The sequence below is a fragment of the Kogia breviceps genome, chromosome 15 (assembly GCF_026419965.1).
Source record: "Kogia breviceps isolate mKogBre1 chromosome 15, mKogBre1 haplotype 1, whole genome shotgun sequence".
In the NCBI taxonomy this organism is placed as follows: Eukaryota; Metazoa; Chordata; class Mammalia; order Artiodactyla; family Physeteridae; genus Kogia; species Kogia breviceps.
The window spans coordinates 75730488-75755779 of NC_081324.1; the positions used below are offsets into that span (position 1 = coordinate 75730488).

Consider the following 25292-nt stretch of genomic DNA (forward strand, 5'->3'; position numbering starts at 1 on the left):
CGTTTCTGGGTGTTCACAGCCCCTCTGAGGCCAGCCCTAGACTAGGGCCCATGAAGACAAGGTTTCATGGATTCTGGGTTAAAAACCCCTATCTCATATCTTGCTGTGCTCTGGATAGTGTCCTTTTGTTTTCTAAGGATTATCATATATTTGTTTGGAAAGAGTGCTGTATAAAGATGATAGGTAATTGTTTCAGACTCTTCGGGCCCCGAACTTCCAGGCTACCTCTTTGCTGCCTTTTCACGCCCCAGACAGGGGAGGCCGGCTAGAGGTGTGACACTCGGCCATGCCTGCCAGTGACCCTTCTGGACGGAACACATCCCCGCCTAGCCAGGCACTGCTGGTCCTGGCCCCCCAGAAAACCCCCCACCCCCCACCTCCGCCCTATGCCCCGACCTTTGTGGGTCACCACAGATGCTGGATATTCTGTTTGGTGCTGCCAATCCCCCCCCTGTCCCACTCCAACCCCTGGAAGGAGTCGCCCCTGGGGAGCCTGGCCCTCTGGCTGACGGATGGGCCGACGCGAGAGCCGGGAGGAGAGCAGAGCAGAGACGGGGGCGAGGGCGAAGCAGGCAGATCTTGCCTGGCTCCCTCCCTGCTTTGGTTCAGGGCCCTGGCACTGGCTGCATCCCTCCAAACTTGGGGGCCAGCTGGCCATCCCCAAGGCCCCCGCTCTCCCTGGACCCCAGGGGCATCACTTCCTCCTGCTGCCCCTTCACCTCTGCACCCACCCCCACCTCTGCATGGCAGGCTTGGGGTGAGTTCTGTTCCCTGCTGGGACCCTGACATCCACCCGCGGTGCTGGGGAGGGTCTCTCAGGGCTCCCTTTCTGCACACTTGGTTAGCTCAGAGCCGGGGGCCCCTTCCAGAACCTGGGGGAGGGGGGGGAGTGTCCCCTCAAGGGGACTCAAAAGAAGTGCAAACACATGGCTGGGCTCTGACACCCAGCGCTGGCCTTGGTGGGGCCTTCTCTCACCTCTGCACCTCGGTTTCCTCATCTGTAAATGGGGACAAGGTAACATGCACATCGCAGGGTGTCAATTCTAAAGGGCCACCTATGTTTCTCACTATGATTTGGTATTCATTCCCTCCATTTCTGGAAGGGACCCTGTAACATTCTGGGTTCAGGGCCTGGATGAGTGGGGAGGAAGGAAGCCGTGCGGTAAACACACACACACACACCCCTAGATCTAACGAAGGCCCAAGGCTTTTACAAGTGGCATCTGCTCGTATAATGCCATGCGTGGGGTTGTGGCAGGGCGGGGCGGAGGGCTCTAGAGCTGGTCTAGAGTTCAAATCTCAGCTGTGCACTTTCTAGGCTTTCTCATGTCTTGGGCACACGGCTGAACCTCTTTCTCTGTCTGTTAAATGTAGACAGCCGTGCCCATGGCTGGAAGGGTTGCCGTGAGGATGAAAGAGACAATGCGTGTCACATACAGAGGACGGCCCGGCACAGAGGAAGCCGTTAATAAACAGTAGCTTTCATGAGTCCCTTTAATGCTCGGCTGGTCTCAGTTCTGTCATTCGCAAAACGGGGCTAATCAGGCCCACCTCACGGGGCTGTTGGGGTATTAAGGGGAAGATGTATGCAAATCACCTGCTGTCTTTCCTGATATTATTATTGTATCTGCCCCTGTCTGGGCCTCGGCCTGCAGCTGATAGGGGGAGATAGCCAATCCCACAGAAACGCCTCCAGCCGAGGCTTTCTGCTGGGGTAAGTAAGGCAGTAAATGCTGTCTTTGGAGCTCAGTTTATTGAAGGGGGCTGCTCTCCAATGCAGGGCAGGACTGCTGAGTCTGCACTCCCCCGCGGGGTGGGTGGGTGGGGGGCAGGGGGGCGGGAGAGTCCCTTACACAAACATTTGCCGATGGGTGCATTTAGGCCGGTCAATGGCTGTCGATAAGGATAGGCTCTCCTCCTGCACGGCAGGATTTGGGGACTTATTGAGTTGTGTGCTTGCGACTGTGTACTTAGCCCTGATGGCTCTGCTTTCTCGTTTGCCTTTGCTTATGTATTCCCCAGCCTCAGACTGGCCCAGGCTGGCACGGGGGTCCGGAGTTGATCCAATCAGTGACAGAGGTGACATGACGGCACACGACGGCACGCTCTCCACCCTGGGGGAGGCGCCAGTCCAGCGAGGAGGAGAATCGTTAAGAAATACAGGACGGGGACTTCCCTGGTGGAACAGTGGGTAAGACTCCACGCTCCCAATACAGGGGGCCCAGGTTCGATCTCTGGTCAGGGAACTAGATCCCACGTGCATGCCACAACTAAGGAGCCCGCCTGCCGTAACTAAGACCTGGTGCAACCAAATAAATAAATAAAATTAAAAAAAAAAAAAAGAAATACATGACGACGTGGCAAGGAGTTTTAGGAACACAGGTGGGAGAGCAGAGGACGGAGCCATTCCTGATACCTGGGGGTAGGGGGTGGGGAAAGGGAAGGCTTCTTGGAGGAGGTGTCATTTGAGCTGGGCCTTAAAGGCTGGATAGGCACTTGCCAGGTTGGAAAAAAAAAAGGAAAACCAAACTGACAGGCAAGGCATTCTGGGAAGGGGGAACGGCATATGCAAAGACACAGAGTCCTGCCTGGCGTTGGGGGACAGCGACCTCCACGGGAGGCGTGATGGGGAAGGAGGAGGCAGGAAAGGCCACTGGGGTGGGCACGGGGGTGTGTGGTGAAGGGTTTGGCAGGTGGAGCTAGAGTCAAAGGGCTTCCGCGCTGTTTCTAGACAATGTGCTAGAGAAGGCGAGGCCCGTGGGAGGCCTCTGGCTGCCCTCTCCAGCCACACGGGCCGCCCCGTTTCTCCATGTGTCACACTCATGCCAACCCTGGGCCACCCTCCCGTGGGCACGAGCGTCACCTCTGCGGGGAGGCCTTTCTGGACCTGCAGCCCCTCCCACCTGGACCCAAAGCCCCCCGAGGTCACCGCTGCACTCCTCGCATTGGGACACGGCAGGCGCTAGGTAAGTATTTTCTGGGCACGGACTGCATCACTGGCGAGGCTGTGCGACGGCACCAAGGTGTATAAGAGGTGGAGCTAGGTCCTGTGACCATCGGGGCCCGGGCAGGAAGCGGAAGGCGCTCACACTGGATAAGCGAGGAGGGGCCGGTAAACAGGGAGCAGGTGCAGGGAAATCAGGGGCAAGTGGTCCCTGGGTCAGCCACCGGACCCCGGACAGAGGGTGCTGGGTGCAGAGAGCCACTGGATGTGAGCCGTGGCCTCTGGTGGCAACGACAGCCAGCCGGCAGCAGCCAGGCCGGAAGCGAGGGGGGGCCGGGGGGATAGCCACCCTGACCCAGGCTGTTCCTCTCCCCGATTTCCTGCCAGGCCTCCCAGTGACCTGACTTGACCAGGAAACCAAAAGGGTATGCGGGCCACCGGTGCCGCCCACTCGGGTCAGCACCTCCCACTGGCACAGAGAAGCGTACGGATGGCGGAGGGTAGACGTGAAGGAGGCGGAGGGAGGAGCAGGAACCTGGCCCCCGCGGCCCGGCCGGAGGACGCCAGTTCTCTTACCGTGGAAGTGCTCGGCCGTCTTCCGCCGCAGGGCCTGCGGGCTCACCTCGGGGTCGGCCCACTCCAGCACCAGCCTCCGGCCGTACAAGTGCGTGCTGTGACACAGCGCGTTGAAGGCCCTCTGGAACGAAACACAGCGCGTGAGCAAAGAGCCACCGGCAGACGCCACAGCCCGCTCTCCTACCCGCCGGCACCGCAAACCTAGAGGCCAGCTCCGGCCCCGCGACACCTGCTTCCCAGTGCGGGTGTCGGGAGCTGATGGGCACTTCTATTCCGTTAGTGGCTTACGTGCCCAGGGACAGCGCTGCAAGCGGCCGTGCGCTCAGCGCATCCGCTGTCCGGGCTGTGACTGGTGCCTGGGCCGGGCAGCCGGCTTCCCTCCCGTGTTCCATCCCGTCTGGGGACGGCGACCCCGTGAGACGGCTGGCCTCCCACCCGGCTGCCAGGGGCCCTGAGGAAGCCGAGCCCATCCGGCCCCTCGATGACAACCACACGGACCCCTCACTGTCACTGGGCGGCACCGTCCTCCGCCGGTCCTGGGGCTTCCGCCCCCCACCTCTCTCTGTTGCCCTTTGCCGAGGCTCCCTTGGCCACCGCACTGCCGTGGCCCCCCAGCCACTGGCTTCCGCGCCGGGCTCAGCGGCCTGGGACCTGCACATGCTCTCCCCGACCACCCCCCCCCAACCCCGCACTCTGCCTACTTCCCTCTTTCTGACTTTTGTTTTGTAACAGCTTCATTGGGATATAGCTCACCATACATACAAGCCACTATCACAGAAGCCACCCGTCTACAATTCAACGGCTTTTAGTCTATTCGTAGAGTCGTGTGACCACCATCATACCTACTGCAGAACGGTTTCATCATCATCACTGCAAAAGAAACCCTGTACCCATTTGCAGCCACTCCCTATCCCCCCTGCCCCCCAGCAAGCACTAGTCTACTTTCTGTCTCTGTGGATTTGCCTATTCTGGACACTTCCTACAGATGGATTCATATGGCACCAGTGAGTTCCCTCTTAAACATCACCAGGTCTAGAGCTAAACTGGCTCTGTGCTGGGGCTCTTCCCAAAACACCCCCGAGGTACACAGAGGCCACTGCACCTGGTAGCCAGGAGCTTGGGCTCCGAGGCCACCCTGCCTGGGCAGGGCAGGTCCTGCACTTCCTAGCTTCAAGGCCTTGGGCGAGCGAAATGAATCTCCCTGGCCTCAGTTTCCTCATCTGTAAAATGGGAATGTTAAGGGCACTATCCTCTAGGGTTCTACAGAAGACGACAAAGAGTTAACATGCAAAGTGCCCAGAACACTCTGGGGGTGCACGGTAAGTGCTCAACAGGTGTTAGTTCTCGTGAAGGTGGTGTTGCCACCACAGACGTTTGCAATTTCTCTCGGCACAGAGGAGAGGCCTCGGGTTACTGCCAGGTTGAAGGGGTGGGCTCCCGGGCGATGTCAGCACCAGGGAGCTGCAGTGGCCGGTGGTGGCATCTTGGTCTCTGCTTCTGGGTTGCAGGCAGCGCCACCTGCTATGAGAAGAGGCGCCACGGGGTTTGTCCCTGTTGCTTCTTTGATGCTGTGAAGAGGCAGTGTATAACCAGGGGTCTGGATTGGAACCAGCCCCTCTCTGGCCTCATCTGCACTGTGACTGTTAGAGGTTGGACTGGGTCCCCCAAAAGAAGAGAGGTGGAAATCCTAACCTGGGACCCCAGGTTGTGACCTTATCTGCAAACAGGGTCTTTGCAGATGCAGTTAAATTAAGACGAGGACATCCTGGAGTACGGTGAGCCCCTGATCCAGTGTGATTGGTGTCCTTGTAAGAGATGGCCATGGGAAGACACAGACAGGATGAACGCACGTGACAAAGGAGGCTGGAGTGATATCCACAGCCAGGGAACGCAGGCTGTCACCGGAAGCTAGGAGAGAGGCATGGAATAGATTTTCCCTGAGAAGGAACCAACCCTGCTGACAAGCTGATCTTGGACTTTTGGCCTCTAGAACTGTGAGAGAAGACATTTCTGTTGTTTTAAGCCACCCAGTCTCTTACAGCAGCCTAGGAAGGCAACAGTGACCTTGGGTAAGCCAACTGCCCCCCCCATGAGCTTCAGTTTCCTCACCTGTAAAATGGGGCTAACTGTGAGACTTACACACCATCAGCCCCGAGGGTGGCAGAGAGCAGGTATTTGATAGACGGCTGCATCTGAAAAGCACCGGTGCGAGGTGGGTGGGACATGCATCTTTTAAAAATTAGACATGGGCCCAAATTAAAGAAATGCTTTTGTTCTCCTTCGTGCTTTTCTGAGAAAGGCCAGGTGCAGGAAACTTTTTCTTTCCTTTTTTTTTTTTTTTTTAAACGTTAATTTAAAAAACTCTTTCTGACTGCCAGCAGAGCCTCTGCATTTTTTTTTTTTCCATGCGGATATAAAAATGCATCTGGACTCCAAGCCGAAATGGCCCATTCAGAGCTTTAAAACACACGCGTTCTCAGCTGGTGAGGCAGAGAAACAGCCTGATTGGGGGAGCTGGGGTTTTAAGAGGGGGGAGTGAAATTGGTCGGGAGTCTGGCATGGCGGGTACTACTCCATCCTGGTGCCAGGGTCCCTGAGGAGCTGCGGTTCCGGGGACACGCTCGGATGGGGGCGGCCAAGAGGTGGCATCTGGTAGGAACTAAGTCAGAGTCAGGACAAGGGGGTACTGGAGCCTGGCAGGTGAGTCCGGGCGAGATGCCCCAACTCCAGCCGTCACATCTGTGTTTCTTTCTTACCCTTGGAAACCCACTCCCCATTCCCGTGCCACGCAAAGCCTGGAGCGGTCTCTGTTCATTACAGGAGTTGCTAAAAATTCCCTCTCCCAGCCTCTCTCTGACATCACCCCTTGCAAATTCTCATCTCCTCTTCGGAAGGGCTTTTCACTCTAAGAGGTGAGGGGGCACGGCAATTAAGACTGGGGGCTCTGGACCTGGGCTACGATGGTTCAAATCCGTGCTTCATCACTCACAAGCTGTGTGATCTTGGGCAAGGTGCTTAACCTCTCTGAGCTTGAGATCCCCCATGCGTAAAATGAGAGGTAGCAGCAAAGAATGGATGCGCAGATTCAATGAACTGTTAAGTCTGATGCCACACTTCCTGGAACATGGTAATTCTCACCTAAATGTTGGCCGTTGTTATTATTATGATGTATGCCCTCAACTTCCCATTATCACGCTAAAGAGCAGGAAGAATGGTAAGTAGGGTACAAAAGCTCTTTTGTATTTGAGGTTAGAGCACAACGTGTGAATCTCCAAAAATAGCAGAATTACCCTTCCCGGTTCTAGTCCCCTCAGGTTAATAGGAAATCAGGTTGTGTTTCCAGCCCTAGTGGTTGGAATGTGGTGAACCCAAACTGTCGCAGGCAGGAGGACAGTGATTCCTGGCTAAAATTGGCCTTGGATAATTCCGAGTAATTGTGTTTCACGCAAAGAGCCTGTTACATGTGAGACCCGGGGAGGGTGATGGGGAGACACAGCCCCAGGGCCTTGGGGCTTTGGGGCCAGTGCAGGGGAAGGTTCCAGGCACAGCCCCGGCCTCTCTGGCCTGCTCTCCTCTAGCAGCTTCCCCCCCAGGTCTCTGTGCCTACACTAGACTCCACCGAAACCCACACCACCTTCTCCCCAGACAGAGACTTCCCGAACCCCAGCTCTAGGGCTGTGGCCATCTCGGGGTGCCCGGGGTTCCACGGAGTGCTGGGCGCTGCAATGGAGGAAGCGGACAGTTAGCTGTTCCCAGCCCTTTGCTTCTCTCCGAATACTGCTTCTGTTGCCTGTGTTCCTCCCTTGCCACCCAAGGGCCTTCATACCACGGATTAGAGATGTCCTGGGTTCCAGAGAACTCTAAGCACTTGACCTCACCCTACTCATGAGAACAGACATCATTCTCTCATTTCAAGGAAAGGAAAACTGAGGCCAAGGTTGGTATGCAGGTCAAGTTCCTCCTTACTTTTCCTTTTAGCCTCTATGTGTTCTATCCCTGGGCCTTCGTAACAGCCCCCTCAGCCTCGGAAGGGCTCCCCTCGTACAGACTGCAGCCAGGTGCCCTCTGCATGCCCTGCGCCCCCAGCCTCCTTAAGAACACCTGCCCCGTTAACGCCTGCTTGTGTGCCGGGCTCCCTGGCTCGACCTTGAACCTCGGAGGGAGGCCTCTATCCTGGCTACCCTTGGCACAGAGCTCGGGACAGAGCGTGCTCGGTAAATATCTGCAGGGCGAACCATGCAGATATTGGTTGGTTGGCCCCTCCAACCCCTGAAATTCAGCCCATGAGGGCAGCAGGCAAAGAAGCACGTCTCGCCCACGACTGTCCTGTCCTGTACAAGTGGGAGGCTCTGCCTTTGGTTAGGACAAGAGCTGACACATACACAGTCCTGGGTGTGGCACAGAGACAGACAGGAGGCCCCGCTCCCAACATGCGTGACTTTGGGACCTTGGGATGGGAAGAGTCACCTGTGCCACTAACACCCGATCGCCCAGCTGGGTCACTGCCAAAGCCTGAAGGTCTAGAACAGAACTCTAAGGGTGCACTGGTTTGGCCAAGAGGCGGATGCTGTAGAAGATGAGGCCCCCCCGACCCCGGCCACTTCGGGGCCACTTCCTTCATCATCCGATGGGCTCGTGCTGGTTATTCCTGATCCTCCCCTGCACCCCCTCTCCGGGCTTTCAGAGCTGACTCCCCTGGAGGGCATAACCAGGGCTCGCTGGCCTTGGGTTCCATTTAGGACGAGCAAATGGGAGGCGCCAGTGAGAGGCTGGAGGGAGAGGTCGAGGACTTTCTCCCTGGATCCCTCCCTCCAGGACCACAGCTCCTGCCGGTGGCCCCTCCTTGACAGCTCAGGCTCTCACCTGTCCCTTCAAGGTCCCTTAGCCTAAGGTGGCGACAGCTCCCACGGCTACTGGCCCTGGTGGGGCTGGGTCACATCCCTGGAGAGCCCCCCCCCCCCCTCCCCCGCCCGAGCCCTTCTTACCCCTCCATGAATCTCTCTTCACTTGAACCATCTGGGGTTAGGTTCTGTTTGCCGACACAGATGGTCGCCTGAAGTCCCTTTGCCTTGACCCGGGGCAGATGGACTGCCCCCTTCCGAGGGCAGGTCTTAGACAACGTGAGGCCCGACAAGGGCTGCTCTGAGCTGGTCTAGCCGGAGTCTGGAGCTGCCCCATCACCCGGTTCTCTGCCTCAGCTGTCTTGGAAACACACCTCTTTCATCTCCTCTGACCTAAGCCACCAACTGTGAGCACCGAGAGCCCTGGCCTCCAGTGCCGGCTAGACTGTGACCAGGTCTGGCAGCCACCTTTCCAGAACAGGGAAGGCACTGGAAGGCTGCCAGCTCAGTGCCGGGCCTGACCTTTCTGCGGCTCTCCCCGGAAGACGGGCTTCTGCCTCCTGGCAACAAAAGCCCATTTGATGCCCTTGGCAGGACTCCCGTCCCAAGGGCCATGGTTCCCGGGCCGGGCTGAGGCCAGGCCTCCTGTCCTGAGACGTCCAGGGCATCTCTCAGCCCCTCTGCTGTCTCTCGCCGAGTGGGAGGGCTGCATCTCTCGGCAGATGCCAAATCCACCTGAGCACGGACGCCGCCAACCTGTCCTAAACCATCTGTGCCCCTGAATCCTGGAGGAAGCATGGCCAAGAACGACCACGGGGCTCAGAGCACAGCAGCCAAGCCCAGGGAATGGGGGCGCCGGCCCAGCTGGGCCTGCTGGGGGCTCGGCTCCTTCTCTGCCAAGGGGGTTGAAAAACAGGGGCCTATGATTTCTGGGAGGACAGCCTGCTGCCCTGGGACGTTCTGTATCATCTCCTTGTGGACAGCATCCTGGGTGCTCGGAGGGGGAGATCACATCTGACCCTGTACCAATGCTCCCGGACCCCTGGAAGTGAGCTCCCAGCAAATCTTCCAGCTACCTCTGGCCTCCACCGGGGAAGAGCTGGTCCCCAGAAAAAGTGGGGCTCTTTGCACAATACTGGTAACTTCAACTGTGGGCCTCTACTCAGCACCTTGGGCCCCTCCGACTTACGATGCCGTGGTGCTGAGGGCAAGCTTCTAAGAGAAACACCCAGGGACTCGTTTTCTGGGCTGTGGTGTCTAAAATCTTTCAGATGAATAGACGTCTTTTCCTTGCACCCATCCATGCACTCAGCTCAATCCAATTCAACTCAACATCCCTGGAGGACCTGCTATGGGCCAAAATGAGGGGACTAAACCAGGGGACAGGAAGGTGACGCACCACCTCTGACCTCGGGGAGAGAGAAAAGAGGGCCCACCCAGGTAGCCAAGGGCCAGAAGTGACAAGGCAACGAGGCCGTGGGGCCCGGTAATGGCCTTGAGCTCCACAGGGAGTCGCAAAGCATGGTCTTGTGCTTTCTGGCTTTGATCTGGAGAGAAACTTTTGAGTATTCACTTTCTCAGCTGCCAAGTGGAGGTGCTTCAACCTTTTTGGCGCTGAGAATACGTAAGATAATGACTATTCATTTAACCCAGCGCCCGGCACGTGGGCAAGGGGCTGAGTCCCGGGACCTGTGATGTTGACCTTGGTAGTTTAGGTTATGTATTTATTCTCTTGGCCGCACTGCACGTCTCGTGGGATCTTAGTTCCCTGACCAGGGATTGAACCCGGGCCGTTGGCAGTGAAAGGGTAGAGGTCTAACCACTGCGCCGCCAGGGAATTCCCAGTAGTTACATTTTAAAATGATGATTACTTAGTGCTGCTGGGAGGGAGGAAGGCTGTCCAGCTCAGCTGGGCTGGTTACCTTTCCTGGGGAACTGGTCCTGATCGCCGAATAAATCTGAATCGAGGACATCTGAACCTGAGGCCTCCTCAGAGCAGTGGAGCTCCGTGGCCGTGGCACAGCTCCCCCCTCGCCCCGGGGGCTGGGCAGGCCTCAGGGCACGCAGAGGGACAGAGAGATACAGCCAGCAGACGGGCACGCTGCGGGGGGCTGCTCGTACCCCAGCGACGAGGGATGCACATCTGCTAGCCCGAGGACGGTGGCCTGTCCTGATCCCGGGTTCTCAGCCCGGAAATGTGTTGGCTGAGCCCGAATCCATGCCTTGAAATGAAAGGCTCAGGATTCAAACACGTTTTCCTTTACCCCTGGGCCCTGACGATAGGAACTGGGCAAAACCTACCATTAAAACACAAGCACAACCAAACAAACAAACAGAAAAACACAAGCACGAGTGCACACACCTAACACAGACTAAGTGGGGATAGCACCCCAATTCCTGGATTTGTGTCCAGTTAACATTTCAGGAGACAAAAAGCAACCGATACCTCGGCTTCAAAGCACAGCGCCTCTGCCCCGCGGGGCCCGGGACGCTCCGCCGCCTCCGCTCCCTTGGTGTCCTGTGCCACGGCCTGTGGGGAGGGCTCGGCACACCGCTTTGCACTTAATCTTCACGGCTGCCTCAAGACGCAGACCGTTTCTGGTTGCAGGCATGAGCGGCCTGGGGTGCGGGGACATGAAGCCCCTTGCCCACGTTCACGCAGATGGAAGGAGGCGGCTCTGACCCCACGGGCCACGCTGCTAACCACTGTGCCGCCCTGCCTTTCGAGAACACGGGCTGTCTAGGGAGGACACAGCCCACGGAGTCTTCATTTTCCATGGGGCCATGTCCCCTTCAGACCCTGGCTGCACACCCTCGGGGCCCCCGGGGAGGCTGTACTCGATGCCCTCCTTGCACTCAGATAAGCAAACGTGTGTGTGGGTCTGTGTGTGCAGCGCACACCACCCATCGCTAGTCCGATGGCGATCGCCGTCTATGGCGCCCGCGCCGCGGCTGGGCGCCCAGCGAGGAGGCGGCTGTCCCTGCCTTAAGAAGCTCTGTCTTGCTCATCGTCACCTCTTCTCACCCCTGGTCTTGTTTCAGCGGAATCTGCAAGGTGAAGGCCATGGGTGCGGAGAGGCCTGATGGGACGCCCCTATGAAACTCTCAGCATCACCTCAACTGGGGTGGGCCTGGGGCTGTGTCCACGCCCCCCTCTCCCCCGGCCCCATACAAAAGTGAGAAGTGAGAACGGAGACTTTAACTGGCACGACTCCCCAATTAAAGCTGCGGTTGTTTACCAGTGAGAAGAGAAGAGCGCGGCCTGCCAACGCGCCGACCGCCTTCCCATCTCCCTACTGCCGGCTCCCCCCAAGTGTTTATTTAAGCCAACACATTGCTCTGCTAATTGGATAACATTCCATGTGAAAATAGACCTTTTAAAACAACAGCAGCGGCGGCAAATAAAAACAGCTGCAACTACAAAAGTACAAAGGCTCGGTGGGCTCCGGGAAGGGAGAAATTAAAGGCGCATGCATGGGGGGGAGGGGGGGAAACAAAGAATGTTCTGGTTTCCGGGCTGCAAGTCTGCTCTTTGCCTTCTTTCCCTTCTTGCTCCGTGACCAGCCAGTCCAAGTAAAGGTAGAGGAGGTGGTGGCTTCTAAGTGGAATCCCAATGACTACTGGTGGCCTCTTGGCCAATGGGCACGGGCACAGCTGGTTGGGAATCCCAGGTCACCTGCCCAGGTAGAAAGCTGCTGCCTCCAAGGCTTGGGAGGGTTGGCAGGAGACAGTGTGTGGCTCTGGAGGCCCCTAAAGGAATGCCCACTCCTCCTCTGGGGGCCCCGGAGGAGCTGATTTCATCCTGGGCTTGTTCCCAAGAGATATTTTAAGGGCCAACCTCTTGGCCTTCCTCCAAAATGTCTAATTGGTGAGTTGCTGGGGATGGGTGAGAGGTGAGGGGTGTGGTGTACAGAGAAGGAGGCTGGCGCACGGTTTGGCTGCAGCTGGCACTCAATTTAAGTGAATACGTGAACGAAGGGAGGAAGTGCTAATCTGTGGACTTTGGAACCAGATCGACACGCGGGGTTTCCCAGCTCTGGCAAGTGGTGCCATCCCTTCAAACCTCAGTTTACCCATCTGTCAAATGGCTTCCTACCACAAATGCCCAGCGCCGTCCCTGCCAAAGATGGGCTTTTATTTATTATTTTATTTATTTATTTATTTATTTTGGCGGTACGCGGGCCTCTCACTGTTGTGGCCTCTCCTGTTGCGGAGCACAGCCTCCGGACGCGCAGGCTCAGCAGCCATGGGTCACGGGCCCAGCCGCTCCGTGGCACGTGGGATCCTCCCGGACCGGGGCACGAGCCCGTGTCCCCTGCATCGGCAGATGGACTCTCAACCACTGCGCCACCAGGGAAGCCCCAAAGATGGGCTTTTAGAAGTTGATGGTTTTTTACTGACGCCAAGAGGCTGCCCTTCCAGAAACATCATCAGGGCCCAGAGAACCACGTGGCGCCTGAGACACTACAAACATCCCGACACACAAGCGCAGACCCAGGCCACCGGGGAAGAGCACCGCATTTGGGACTTCCTGTCTGCCCTCATCGACCTTTGTCCCCGCTTCCCTCCAGCACGTGGGAGAAGGTTCTTGGAGAAATGTGGGCTCATCACACATGGAGGTTTAGATAATAATAATAGCAGCCCTTTCAGAGGGACTGACATTCATGCCCGGGACATCGGGGGCTGATGAAACGCCCTAGGTTGGGAGAATGTGCCAGCTCACGGAGGAGCCCGCTGACGGCCAGGTCCCACCCCTGGTTTAGCATCTCAGCAACAGAGCCAGGTTCCGGCTTCCCATTGGTTCCCAGGACCCTGCACACACGAAGCTTAACAAGCGCCTGGAGAGATCAGGGAGGGAGTTATGCAAATCTCCAGCTGAGTCCGGGGCTGCTGCAGGTTGGGACGAGACAATGCGTGTACGGTGTACATGTCACACACAAAGCCAGCTCGGCCGGTCGCTGGAGCCTCTGGCTATTGTCATCAGTTGCCTGGTTACCCTGAGCTCTTCGTGGAGCCTTGCGCTAGGATTCTCTTCCCTGTTTGGGGTGTGTGCTTGAGCCAGAGGGGCCTGATGGATGACGGAGCTCCCGAGGATGTGCGGGGTGGAACACGGGGTCACGGAGCAAGGTCGGAAGACTCAGGGTCCCTGGGGGCGGGGAGGAAGCAGATGACCTGTGCTCGGGGCCCAAAGAGAGATGGGGGCACTGAGCGGATGCCTCCAGGGACCAACCAGGGTGCCTAATTCTCTCCTCAGCCAGCTGGCAAAGTGGACTGGTTGGTGCCCAGGAAAGAGTACTGTGCTGTGGGAGTCACGTACCCGGGGTCACAGCCCAGCCTGGAAACTGCTAGTTTCTCCACTGCTTTCCAGACCCAAGGTTCTACCTACAATCAGCCTCCACTCCCTCCCTGCCTCCTCCCCCTAATATGTGTCCACCGCCCTCATCTTTTCCTCCTTGTCTCCTCTTCTCCCCTCTGAGGACCGCCTGGGGCCCCGGGGCACAGGAGGCTTACACCTCCAGGTTCCAGCGCTGCTGATGCCCCAAGAGTTACTGACCACTATCTTCCGGGAGGACGCCCCACGGCAGGAAACGGGGCGGGGGTGGTGGTGGTGAAGCCCTCGGTGAGGGAGCCGAGTGGTCAGGGTTCAGTCAAGCTCCGGGAACGATTTCTAAAGCAGGTCTCCTTCCCTGAAGCGCTTCAAAGGGAGAACTGCTGGGGGTGGGGGTGGGGTGGTGGGCGGCGCTTGTCCTGAGAAACTGGGGGTCCTGGAGTTTCCCCTACCAGCCCTGGGATTCCCACGAGTTCCTTCTTTTGAGATGAAAAAAAGGTCTGGGGCGGGGGGCGGTTTCTAACTCAATGTCTCCTTCCAGCATTGCTTTCCCTCTTCAAACTCACGCCCACCCTCGAGCTAACCAGATATTTACAATATTCAGAATTCTATTCACCAATATGCAGCGCTCACGGCTCTATGGCTCAGTGGAGAGCGCTAAATGTTCCACTCGGGAGACAATAAAGTTCTTCAGACAGACAGGGAGAAGGAGAGGGAAAAGTCACGGCAGCTTCTCCGGGAAGCGAAAAGAGCAAAGGGATCTTGGTAGGAGAGGTGCGCTCCCGGTGGGCTCAGACTTCATGGGAGACCAGCTCGCTCAGCGGCGGCAGGGCCCGTCCCAGTGCGGTGAGAGGCGGGGATGGCGGGGCTGGGACGGCGCCGGAGCCAGGCTGCCGCATGTCGGAGGTGAGGGGCTACAAGAGCCAGTCCTGGAGGGGGTGTGGGTTGAGCCCTCGCTGTCCTCGGCTGCCCTTTCTCTTCCTGGAGCCCAGGATGGAAGGGACAGAGGGGGAGGAGCCATCTCCATAAGTCAGCAGAAGGCTGTGCTAGGCTTTGCAAAGAACATTTGTAGCCTGGCCCCCCGTGCCAGGTGCTAGCCAAGCGGGCACTGGCACGGCCCAGCTACCCGAGAATCTCCCCCCCACCCATGCCCCGTTCCAATGACCCCAGAGAACAAAGCTACACTGACTGCATCCTGGCGATGGGAGGGTGGAATTTCAAAGCTGGGAGTCCATGCCTGGTCCAGCCCTCTGGGTCCCGAGAGCCACGTTAATTCTGACTTCAAGCTCTGGAGGGAGGCTGCCGCGTGGAAGAAGCTTCTAGTTGGAGAAGCGTGGACAACTTTTCTCTCTGCTCCTTCCCTTCTTAGATCACCACCATCACCACCCTCCTCCTCGTCACAGCTAACAGACGGAGCTCACGGAGGCCAGATCCCGTTCTAAGACTTACCATCTCATCCCAGCCCCACAACGATTCGGTGAGGGAAATTCTATTACCGTTTTATAAGGGGGGAAACTAAGGCACGTAGAAAGTAAGTCACCTGCCCAAGGTCACATAGCAGGTGAGTGCTAGGGTTCTGGCTGCAGAGTCTGTGCTCTAACAGCTAGCCCTTGCGCTGGCCCTTAATAAGAGATGTTTCTTGGGGCAGGGAGTGAATCCCCCTTCATTTCTCCCCTAATCGCAGTCTCACACAGATAACAATGGTCCTACACACTCACAGCAGCTCAGGGCTAGACGGACGCAGTGGAGAAACCGCCGCCTGCACCCCTCTCTTCTCTGTCCACAGATGGAGGGCTGGTGGCTCTGAAGGGACCTGGGCTGGTGGAACGAGGAGGAAACAGCTCACTCATCTCGAGCACCATGTGCCAGGACCCGTGTCACCATCTGCCTTCACCCTGTGGGCGTGGGACCTATCATTCCCATTTTACAGGTGAGGAGACCGAGGCACAGGGCAGGGCTGGGAGAGCCAAGCAGCCGGCAGTAAGTGCAGTGCTCTGGACGGCTGTTCCCTGGCTTCTCTCTGAGCCAGTGGGGGGGGACACCCCGCAGGTGCCTGCCTTGCTGGTAAGCATCGAGGCCGTGGGCCGGCTGCACGCAAGGGGTTGCGGTCCTCCTGTCATGACAGGAGGCGAGGGAAAGACTGCCAGCCGAGAAGAAAGAGGCGCAGATGTCTGGACAAACATGGCCACGTGTCAACAAAGCATGCACTTGAGTTCAAGACGCTGAGACAAAGGTGGTTGGCAGGCCTGCTGAAGTCCTGGGGCACCCTCTCTGCCTGTGCGTGTTCCCAGGGCCCACAAAGGCCGCAGCTGTGTCCCTGAGATGACACCTTCAGCTCCACCCACAGGGCCTCGGGCAACCAACGCCGATTTGCTGCAGGCCAAGAGTGTGATTCCAACAAATACTCTGCTTTTCTGAAGATGCCTCCTCAGAGGCGGAGGGGATCCCAGCCATTAGTGACACGTGCCCCTTGCTTTACTGCGCCCTCAAGGGAAGACAGGCCAGGACGCCTGTGGCACAGGCTCTCGGAGGGAGCCCACGAAGACAGCGCCACGGCCCCCTCCACCCCCAGGATCCCGAGCTGGGACTGTGAGAGCAGCAACCGCGGACGCAGCCAGAACCCCAGTCACACAGCCTCTGCCCCTTGTCTGCTGCCGCGGGGGACGAGGACCCAGGACCTACTGCACCAAGCCCACACCCAGAGAGGCTGCCTTGCTTCAAAAATAAAAGGTGGCTCTGTCTCCAGGGAATTCCGTACACGTGCTTACACACAGCAGCACTTGCCTGGCCCGAGCGCACCCGAAATCAGCACAAAACAGAAGCCCCAGGCACCAGCAGGAAGAAGAGGGGAAAGAGCTGTCCCCGTGGGTTCCCACTGGGGTGCCTGGTGGCCTCCTCTGCGAGCGCTGTCCCCTGGTTCCCCTCCACACCGTGCACAGCATCTCCCACACTTTCTGTCTGACCTGGAGCGGCCCGGGACACAGAACTGCCCCTTCCTCCAAACACAAGGCCCATGGTCTTTTCTTCTAAGGACGCTGTGCAAATTAGCAGGGCTGGGGAGAGGAGGGGAGAGAAAACCCGAAGGGCGAGTGGGTGGTGGTGGGGGGGTGCGCCCGCGTCTGTGAAGAGGCCTTGCCGCTTCTCCTGCAAAGGACCCAGAAAGGAGAGGCCGGGAGGGAGGGGCCCTGCTCTCACCTTCGCGTCCTGCTTGGTGAGGAAGTCGACGAAGCCGAACCCTCTGTGCGTGCCGATGCTCGTCATCTTCTTCGGCAAGCGGACTGTCTTCAGCTCCCCGAAGGTGCTGGAAATAAAAACCCGGGAGTTTCAGAATCGAGGCCTGCAAAGGGGGCGGGGGGAGGCAGGACCGATTCTCACCCGCTAACCCTTTCCAGTTAGAAGAGAGGAGTGCCCGCAGATGCACACGGGGGGGTATGTGTGCACAGCCACGTGCACGAACACTCGTGTCAGTGTCAGCTCCCCACGGGCCAGCACGCCGGCAGGGAGGGTGCCATCCGACTGGGGATACCGTTCCTCTGGGGATGGAGAATTTTCCGTTCCCCCCTGTCGGGCGGGCGGGCGCCCCGGTCCTCCCCTTGCCCGGGGGAGTGGGGGTGAGGGGGTGGGGTGAATGAATATTCAGCAAGGGGGATGCAGCCCCTTGCACGCATGGCTGGGCTGGGGGAGGCACCGGCCAGGCCAGGGCCCCGGACTCGGGGTTAGCACGGACTGCCCACGGACCCCCACGAATCTGACTGAGTAAGCAGGGCGAGTCCCTTCTCCCGGATCTGGGACCTGGGATGGTTCTTCAGCACTTGGCGCTTGAAAGCCACACAGCCACGCCCTCTAAACCCCTGCTCCTCCTGCCTCAGGGTTTTGATGTCTGCTAAGCCAAAGTCAGACAAAGCTGACTTTGGAGGAGAAAAGTCAGCTGTGCCCCCCACCCCACCCACCGTCCCGACCCAACAGGGATCAAACAGGTAAACGAGGCTTCCAACCATCTCCCCCGCGCCCCCTCTCCCCCTGGATAAACCTTTGAGAAATTCCTGGACAAAAGGATCGGGCCTCCCTTGCTTTCCCGTCTCACTCCCCCGCCCCCAGCCAATCCTCAGGTCCATTTGTCAAACATATACGCACAAATTGCTGCCGATAAATATTTAATGTGCGCGGCATCTGAAAAGAGGTATTATTTTATTGGAAAATCTACACACACTTGCGGGCGCCCGGGCACACACACCTACACACGATGGTGCAGGATGCCTCGGGGCCAAAGACCAATTGGGCAAAAGACACAGTAAAGGCCATAAGCTCTCGTGAAATGATCTAAGCTGAATCTGTGGAGTTAACCCGCAGCCCTGCCAGCATGACCAGGCATCTGCCAGCCCAATTTCTGGAGGCAGGATGGTGTGTAGATGCGGCATTATGAAGCCTCAAAATGAATCTGCACGTCTCCCGGGCACCTCCGCGGCAGCCCCGCTCCCCCTCCCGGCGCCTCTTGGAGCAAAAGCCACGGAAACTGGGCTGCTGGCGCCACGGCCAGCCTCCAGGGCAGGGGAGGGGCTGCAGAGGACGGGCAACGGAGGCCTGTCAGTCATCCCAGCCCCCGGCTGAGGCTCGTGGCCCACCTGGAGCAGCCCAGAGGCTGGGCCGGCGGTGGGGGGGGGGACGGGACGGGGACGGGACACCAGCGCGAAGGTGAGGTGGGAGAACCCAGCGGAGTCCTGCCCACAAACCCTGCTCTATTCTGCCACCTAAAGGCCGACACGCCCCACGACAGACACGCTGCCTCTTTTTCCAGCGAAGCCCTGCAGCCTCTTGTCAAGGCTGGCCTTGGACATGGAGGGCAGGGGACGCACGTATTTTCTTGCAGGCTCCTTTAGGTAAACATGAACGGCGCTTTGGCACCAAGTTCTTCAGGGAGCCACAGGGCCTCTGGGGACAGTTGTGTCTGATGGACTCAGACCTGGTCCGAGGAGGCTGAAGTGCATAGGGAAGCCCTGCCGGGCTCCCGCCGTGCGTCCGGGTCATGCTGGGTGCCGCACAGACACGGCCACAGACAACCTATGGGGTGTGCCGGTCTCTCAGCCGGTCTCTCCACCCCTGCCCCGGCCTCCAGGCTCTCAGGCCTCGGCTTCCGTGAGCAGCCTTGGCTGATCTGCTCTGGGCGGGGATGGATGCCCCCCCAGCGGTCAGGGCCCACTGTGCCTCAGGGCGCTGCGGTGTAGACGCCTGGGTAACGCTCTGCCTTCCCCTGGGGCTGGAATTCAGCTCTGCGAGGGTGGAAACCACAGCTATCTTGCCCGTCACGGGATCTGCAGCAAGGTGCCCCAGGCCTGGCTCAGCGTGGACGCCTGGGGGTAGTTTTGGACCGAAGAAACGGCAGCCCTGGAAGGGGGACATGGCCATCGGGTTTTCACGCCTACGCTCAGAGGGTGGTGATGAGGATTCCACGAACCAGGCCACGGGGTACATACGAGGAGCACAAATGTTAATTATTATTGGTCTCACCGCCCCCATTTTCCGATGAGGAAACTGAGGCTCAGGGAGGTAGCGGTTCTCGCGAGTAGGTGGCAGGGCCAGAGTGTGACCCTGGGAGTGTCTGATGTGAGGCCGGAGGAGCTCTCTCCTCTGCACGGTGTTTCACCCTCTTCAGTTATCTGGAGCGGGGCTTTCACTCGGAGGCTTGGCCCCGTCCGGCATGAAGAAAGAAGGCCGTGTATGGGGACGGTGAGGATGGCGCTGTGCAGGCTCCGAGGGGCCCAGTGACTTGCCCGAGATCTCGGGGCAAGGGAAGGCGACTCAGACCCAGTCCCTCCTGCCTGCCCTGGGTGCAAACCCCCTGCCTCTGACCACAGGGGGCTCTAACTTCCCGTCCCTTGACGGTCTCGACGGCCCCTGCCCAGTTCTTCTTAGCCGTGGCTCATTTCTGGGGACCTCACCCGTATGTGTACGCATGAGAGACCGAGAGAGGGAGAGACTGGTGAGGTTAATTCCTCCCTCTCTGCAGCACACTGCACGCTGTGGACGCTCTATGCATGGTAAGCAGCTGAGGGTCTGGAGAAAGGCGAGGAAAATAATTAAAAGGTGGAGAAAAAAGGCTGATGACAGAAGCTGAAGGAGCCATGCTTACGTGGCCTGGAGAAGTGGCATTTGGGAGCTTGGCAGGGAAAAGTCGGGACGGAGGGGCATCCTCGATCCACGACGGGGTGAGGGTGGGGACCAGGGAGCTGGGGGGCCGTGGGGGAGGTCACTGCCCGTCTGGGGTGTCCAGACAGACATCTGCACGGCCAAGGAAACGCTGTGTCCCAAGACTCTAGGAGCTGAAAACATCCCACCATTCTCCACGACACGAGAGAGCGAGGGCTTGCAGAGCAGCTGGAAGATTCGGGTTAGACCTTAGACAGAACTTCCCCATTCCCGTGAAGCCCCGGAATGAATGGCTGGAGCTTCAAGACACCGTCACTGCGGCTGTCACCCCAGTGACCAATGACAGAGTGCCTGTGGCGTGCGAGGCCTTTTAAATACACCGTTTCTAGGTACAACGATTGTGGGGTAAGAGTCACTGCCTCCTATTTTTACAGATGAGAAAACCAATGGCCGAAGAGGCCAAGTGACCTGCCCAAGCCCCACAGCCTGGGACTCGAAACTCAGGCGAGCTTTCCCTCCCGGCTCAGGAAGGATGGCTTCGGTGGCTTGTGTAACCACTGTGTGGGAGAAAATGAAGCCGATACTAATGACCTCAGAGAGATATCAAAAGAGAATTAAAAAGCAAAAAAAAAAAAGGTTGGGAAGGGGGAATAGATGAAGTACCTTTAGCTCCTTGGAGATAAGTGATATATAAATACCAGCCATTATTAAAGGTCTCATGCGACAGCAAAGCCCACGGAGCCATTTTTAAGAGTGGCTTTGCAGGAAGTTCTGCGTGCCTCCTGGGAGCAGAGGCCCGGGCACGGCTGGGCAGGGCCACCGGGGACTGGAGAGGGAGGAAGACGACAGGGCACCCAGGAGCCAACCCCCCACCCCCCACCCCGCCAGCCCAGACCACTTGGGAAGGAGACACGGATGCTCCCCACTGTGTAGATAATAGAAACCACAAAATAGCAATTACTGTATCAGAAGCTGTGAATAAAGAGGACATACGGGGCTTTTAAACATGGCCCTCCTTCCCTCCCCCACTAGGCTCACACTTCAGTACCAAACTCACACCTCACTTTTCCAATTATTTCATTCACCTCGGGTTCACCAATTACTCCTCCATGCCGCAGGCCCGCCCCGCTCCGCCACGCCAGGAGCACGTGACTGGTGGGGATCCGTGGGGTTTTGACAACTGGAGTTTGTTGTCACGTTTTTAATTTCTTTCGAGGTGCAGTGGGGGAGGGAGGGGGAAGAGGAGGAGGAGGTGGGGAGGGCGCACCAAGGTGTGGAGCCAGGCAAGCCAATTATGCCTGGGCCTCGTAAGCAAGTCCAGGCACGCAAATCGTGTTGGCACACAGGCCTGATCGCAGACACAATGCGTGTGTGTGTGTGTCTTGCATGTGCGAGGGGATCCCCTCCCCTGGCGCCCTCTGACTGGACCTGCCACAGCCCTGGATGGCAGCTGCTCGGCGGGGGGCGGGGGGGAGGGTTGGCTCTGCTACTGAAAGGAATGAACCATCCTCTCTCTCCTCCTTGACTGAAGTGATGGGATGGGGTAGGGTGAGGTGGGGACAAGGAAGTGAGGGGGAGGCAGAGAGAGCCCTTCAGAGGTGCCGAACCTGACGATTTTGCAGCTGTGCTGATGCCCGGGTTTGGGGGTTTAATGGGCAGGCTGAGAGGCCGGCCTAACCTTCTAGCCCGCACGCTGACACCAAGTAGGGGTCGGGTACATCCCAAGGAGCCTAGGCCCCCCTGCTCCCTGGACACAAGCCCTTATCACTCTCCTATTTGGATCCGCTGGAGGAACCAGAGTCCCGGCAGAAGTGCTGAGTCACAGGGGGAAGTCTGTTGGCCTGACTTCTCTACACCTGCACTCAAGGCACTGCTGAGGGGGAAAAAAAAAAAAAATCAGCTGCCAGAACAGTGTGGTGTGAACAACAATGAGATAAAGGGGTGGTTTTGTGATAAGAATAAACTGCAGGCTTCTTTCTGTTCCTTCTGGAGTCAGAAAAAAGGGCTAAGTCTCTTGGCATCAAAAAGCCTTTCCAATAAACCACCACCAATTTTCTAACACACACACACACACACACACACACACACACTCACACACACGTAATATCCATTATTCCCCCCGTCCTTCTCAGCGCCACGTGCCCTGCGGTGTGTTAAATACTGGCTATACATGATCTTACAACAGCCTTATGACCTAGGCACTGCTATTCCCATTTTACAGATGGAGAAAACTGAGGCTCAAAGAAGTTATGTGATTTCTCCAAGGTCACCCCGAGTCATTACCTACGACAGGGGTGAAGTGACTTGTCCAAGGCCCCCCCCCCCCACAGGTAGTAATGGGCCAAGCTGGACTCCAAGTGGGCAGTTTGTCCCTGAACTTGTGCTTTGCTCACTGGAAGTTTGTGTGGTCTGTCTTGTCTATTAATAACTGGCCAAAGGGATCTGTGTGCAAGGTGCCTGGGGGAGGCAACGGTGGGCCAGACATCAGCTTTGTCTTCAGGGACCCTTGGCTGGTGGGGAAGAGCCACAGGCAGGCAGTGAGCCCCCTGCTGCCCCACAGACAAAAGAGGACACTGGGGTCAGCGCCCCCCATCTCAACTGCTTAGGGCCCACAGCTTGGGGCTTCTGAGCCCTGCTCACTGCTCTCTCTTCCATGCCCGCATCCTAAAGAAGGCTCCACCGTGAACTCACGGAGTGGTTCCCACGGGGTGAATGAATGTGGCAGGTCGGCAGGCGCTCTGCCCGGTATCCCGTCTCGTGTTCCCCTTTCCTTACTGAGTCGCCATGTGGCTAAGGGCCCCAGCTGAAGCAGGGTGGAGGAGCAGACAGGCTGCATGGACACCTAGAGACAAACCCACCCCACCGTCGACGACAGGTGGTTTCTGCAGCGGAGGGAGGCTGGGCAACGGGACCCGTCATCCAAACCTCCCGCTCCTGGAATGTATACAAAGCAAAAACTTCAGTCAAGGCTGCCTCGCCCAATCCTCCAGCCTCACAAACGGGGAAACGGAGGCTAATCCAACCACACTGGCTTTCCTCCTGCTCCTGAAGCCACCAAACTTCGGCCAGGACCTATGACCTTGCTCTTCCCATAATCCAGAGCTCTCCATGCCTAGCCGTTCCCACCACAGACCCTCTTGTCATTCAGTCTCAGCTCGAACGCCACCTTCTCAAGGAGGCCTTCCGCTGCCGCCTTACTTAACGTTGCTTCCCCGCGCCGCCAGCCACGCCGTCACATCTGAGCACCGTCTGGAATGGCTTGTTTACTTATATTTGTCTTTCCCTCCCTGTTCTAGAGACACAAAGAACACTCTAAGACGGCAGAGTCTAGTCTCTGTTGTGTCTGCAGAACCTAGGCCTGTGCCTAGCCCACAGAAAACACTCGATAAACATTCATGAAAACACACACTTGACATTGACCAAGTCCTCCCTAAGCGCCAGGTCGCCGTCCTTCACCCGAATCATCTCACACAATCCATACGCTACTGCGATGGCACCAGCACGTCCGGGGCCGGTACACCCAGTCCTTCTGTCCTCAGGACGCTGTCTCATGTTCTACAGCCACACGTTACTACAAGGAGTGTTTGGCCCCCAGGGGCTCCTTCCAAAGTACGTGCATCGATTCCTGCAACTGCAGGCAATGAGTAAGAGCCAGCAGAAAGGGGGCCGGCTGGATTACTCACCAAGGAACTAGCGCCGAGACAATGGGGTTCAGAAGCCTGCCCCGCCGCGTAGGAGAGAAAAGACAGCGTTCCCTCCAGACAGCCCTGGCCGAGCCGCAGACCGGAGCGGGGAGTCTCAGCGAGGCTCCACCCGCGGCAGCTGCTCCCCCAGAAGGTTACACAAGCGAGAGCTGTGTACTGACCCCGGCGGCGCCTCTACGCCACCCGGGGGGCATGGGGAGGGGGCAGTGGCTTTGGGAGCCGTTTCATGGAGGTATATTTAAGCTCAGAGTTTCTTCCTCTTTTGTTCTCTCTCGCTTTTTAAAGAGTACCTTTTAGATTGAACTTTTCCAATTACTCACTGCTCATCACGGTGAGAACTGGATGTAGAAAGGTTACCTTATCACCACTGGCGCACTATTCCTTTCATTTTTGCCTCTTGGAGGCTGAAGAATGGCCTGGTTTCCACGAAAGGGAGAGAGGAGGTGTGGAGGACAATGCTTAGCTTTCCTCAATAGCCTTTCACAGGGTCCTCTGCAGGCAAGCGTGACCCTCTTGTTTTCTAGATGAGGAGTCCCGGGGATGAGTAGTTAACTGTTCTCTCTGAGTCAGAGTCTGGGCCCAAGTTCCAGGCAGAGCCCAGACTCGCCTGAGAGGCTCTGGTGGAGGGGACCTGGCACTGGAAAATAGAGGCTTCCTGTAATGGCTCTGCCCTCACCTGCCGTGTGACCCTGGCTGAGTCATTTCCAGGCTGGATTGAAAGAGAGAGAGAGAGAGAGAGGGAGAGGGAGAGAGGGGGGGAGAGGGGGAGAGGGAGAGAGGGGGGAAGAGGGAGAGAGGGAGAGAGAGGGAGAGAGAGAGAAAGAGAGAGAGGGAGAGAGAGGGAGAGACAGAGAGACAGAGAGAGAGAGAGAGAGGGAGAGGGAGGGAGAGAGAGAGAGAGAGGCAGAGAGAGGGAGAAGGAGAGAGAGGGAGAGGGAGAGAGAGGGAGAGGGAGAGAGAGGGAGAGGGAGAGAAAGGGAGAGGGAGAGAGACGGAGAGACAGAGAGACACACACACAGAGAGAGAGAGAGAGAGAGAGAGAGAGAGAGGGAGAGGGAGGGAGAGAGAGAGAGAGGGAGGGAGGGAGGGGGAGGAAGCTGTATAAAGACATCCTGAGACATGCCAGAGCCAGGATAATGTAGGGGACAGAACACTGGTCCCCAGGTAAAGACCTCTGGGGCCAGACAGATGACAGGAGGGAGCCAAGAGAGCTGGGGCCAAATTGGCAGAAATGCCCCCAGCTCTGGGTGATTCTTGGACCTGTAGCATCAGTGTCATCCAGGAGCTTGTCAGAGATGCAAAGTCTCAGCCCACTCCCCTCTTTCTGAATAGGAAGCTCTGGGGGAGACCCAGCAGTCCAGGTTCACCTGTACAAGTACAAGTTCACCTGTACAAGTACAAGTTCACCTGTAACAGGTGAGGGTGATCCTGCCCCAGGCTGAGGACCACTGTTCCACCAGAGCAGGCAGGGACCCCTCAGGCCCAGCCTGAACAGCCCACTAGGCCCAGGACTGGCAGATCTTTCTTCTAAAGAAAGCCCTGTAATCCAGACTCTTTTAAGAAATGGGATTTTAAATACTGGTATCAAAGTCAAAACATTTTCAACACTGTGTTGCCAAAGAGACCAGATGCCCCGTCTTTAGCATCTGCACATGCAAGTTCCCTTCTGATTCAATTCTAAGAGATCAGAAGGGCTGGTCTACTTCCAAAGTGATGGAATCTCCTCCCCTCCTTATTACCCCAGATTGGGGCCC

At 57.7% G+C, this 25292-nt stretch overlaps 1 protein-coding gene across 2 annotated transcripts in view; it reads right to left on the minus strand.

Moving 5' to 3' along the window:
• RBM19 (RNA binding motif protein 19) overlaps window positions 1-25292 on the minus strand; it is a 124755-nt gene that overhangs the window by 18050 nt on the left and 81413 nt on the right. For both annotated transcript variants that reach the window (XM_067014262.1, XM_067014261.1), the window contains exons 22-23: window positions 16886-16991; window positions 3521-3641 (exon numbers count right to left, since the gene is read on the minus strand). In XM_067014262.1, the coding sequence (XP_066870363.1) occupies window positions 3521-3641; window positions 16886-16991 (227 nt within the window). The remainder of the gene's footprint in view (window positions 1-3520; window positions 3642-16885; window positions 16992-25292) is intronic.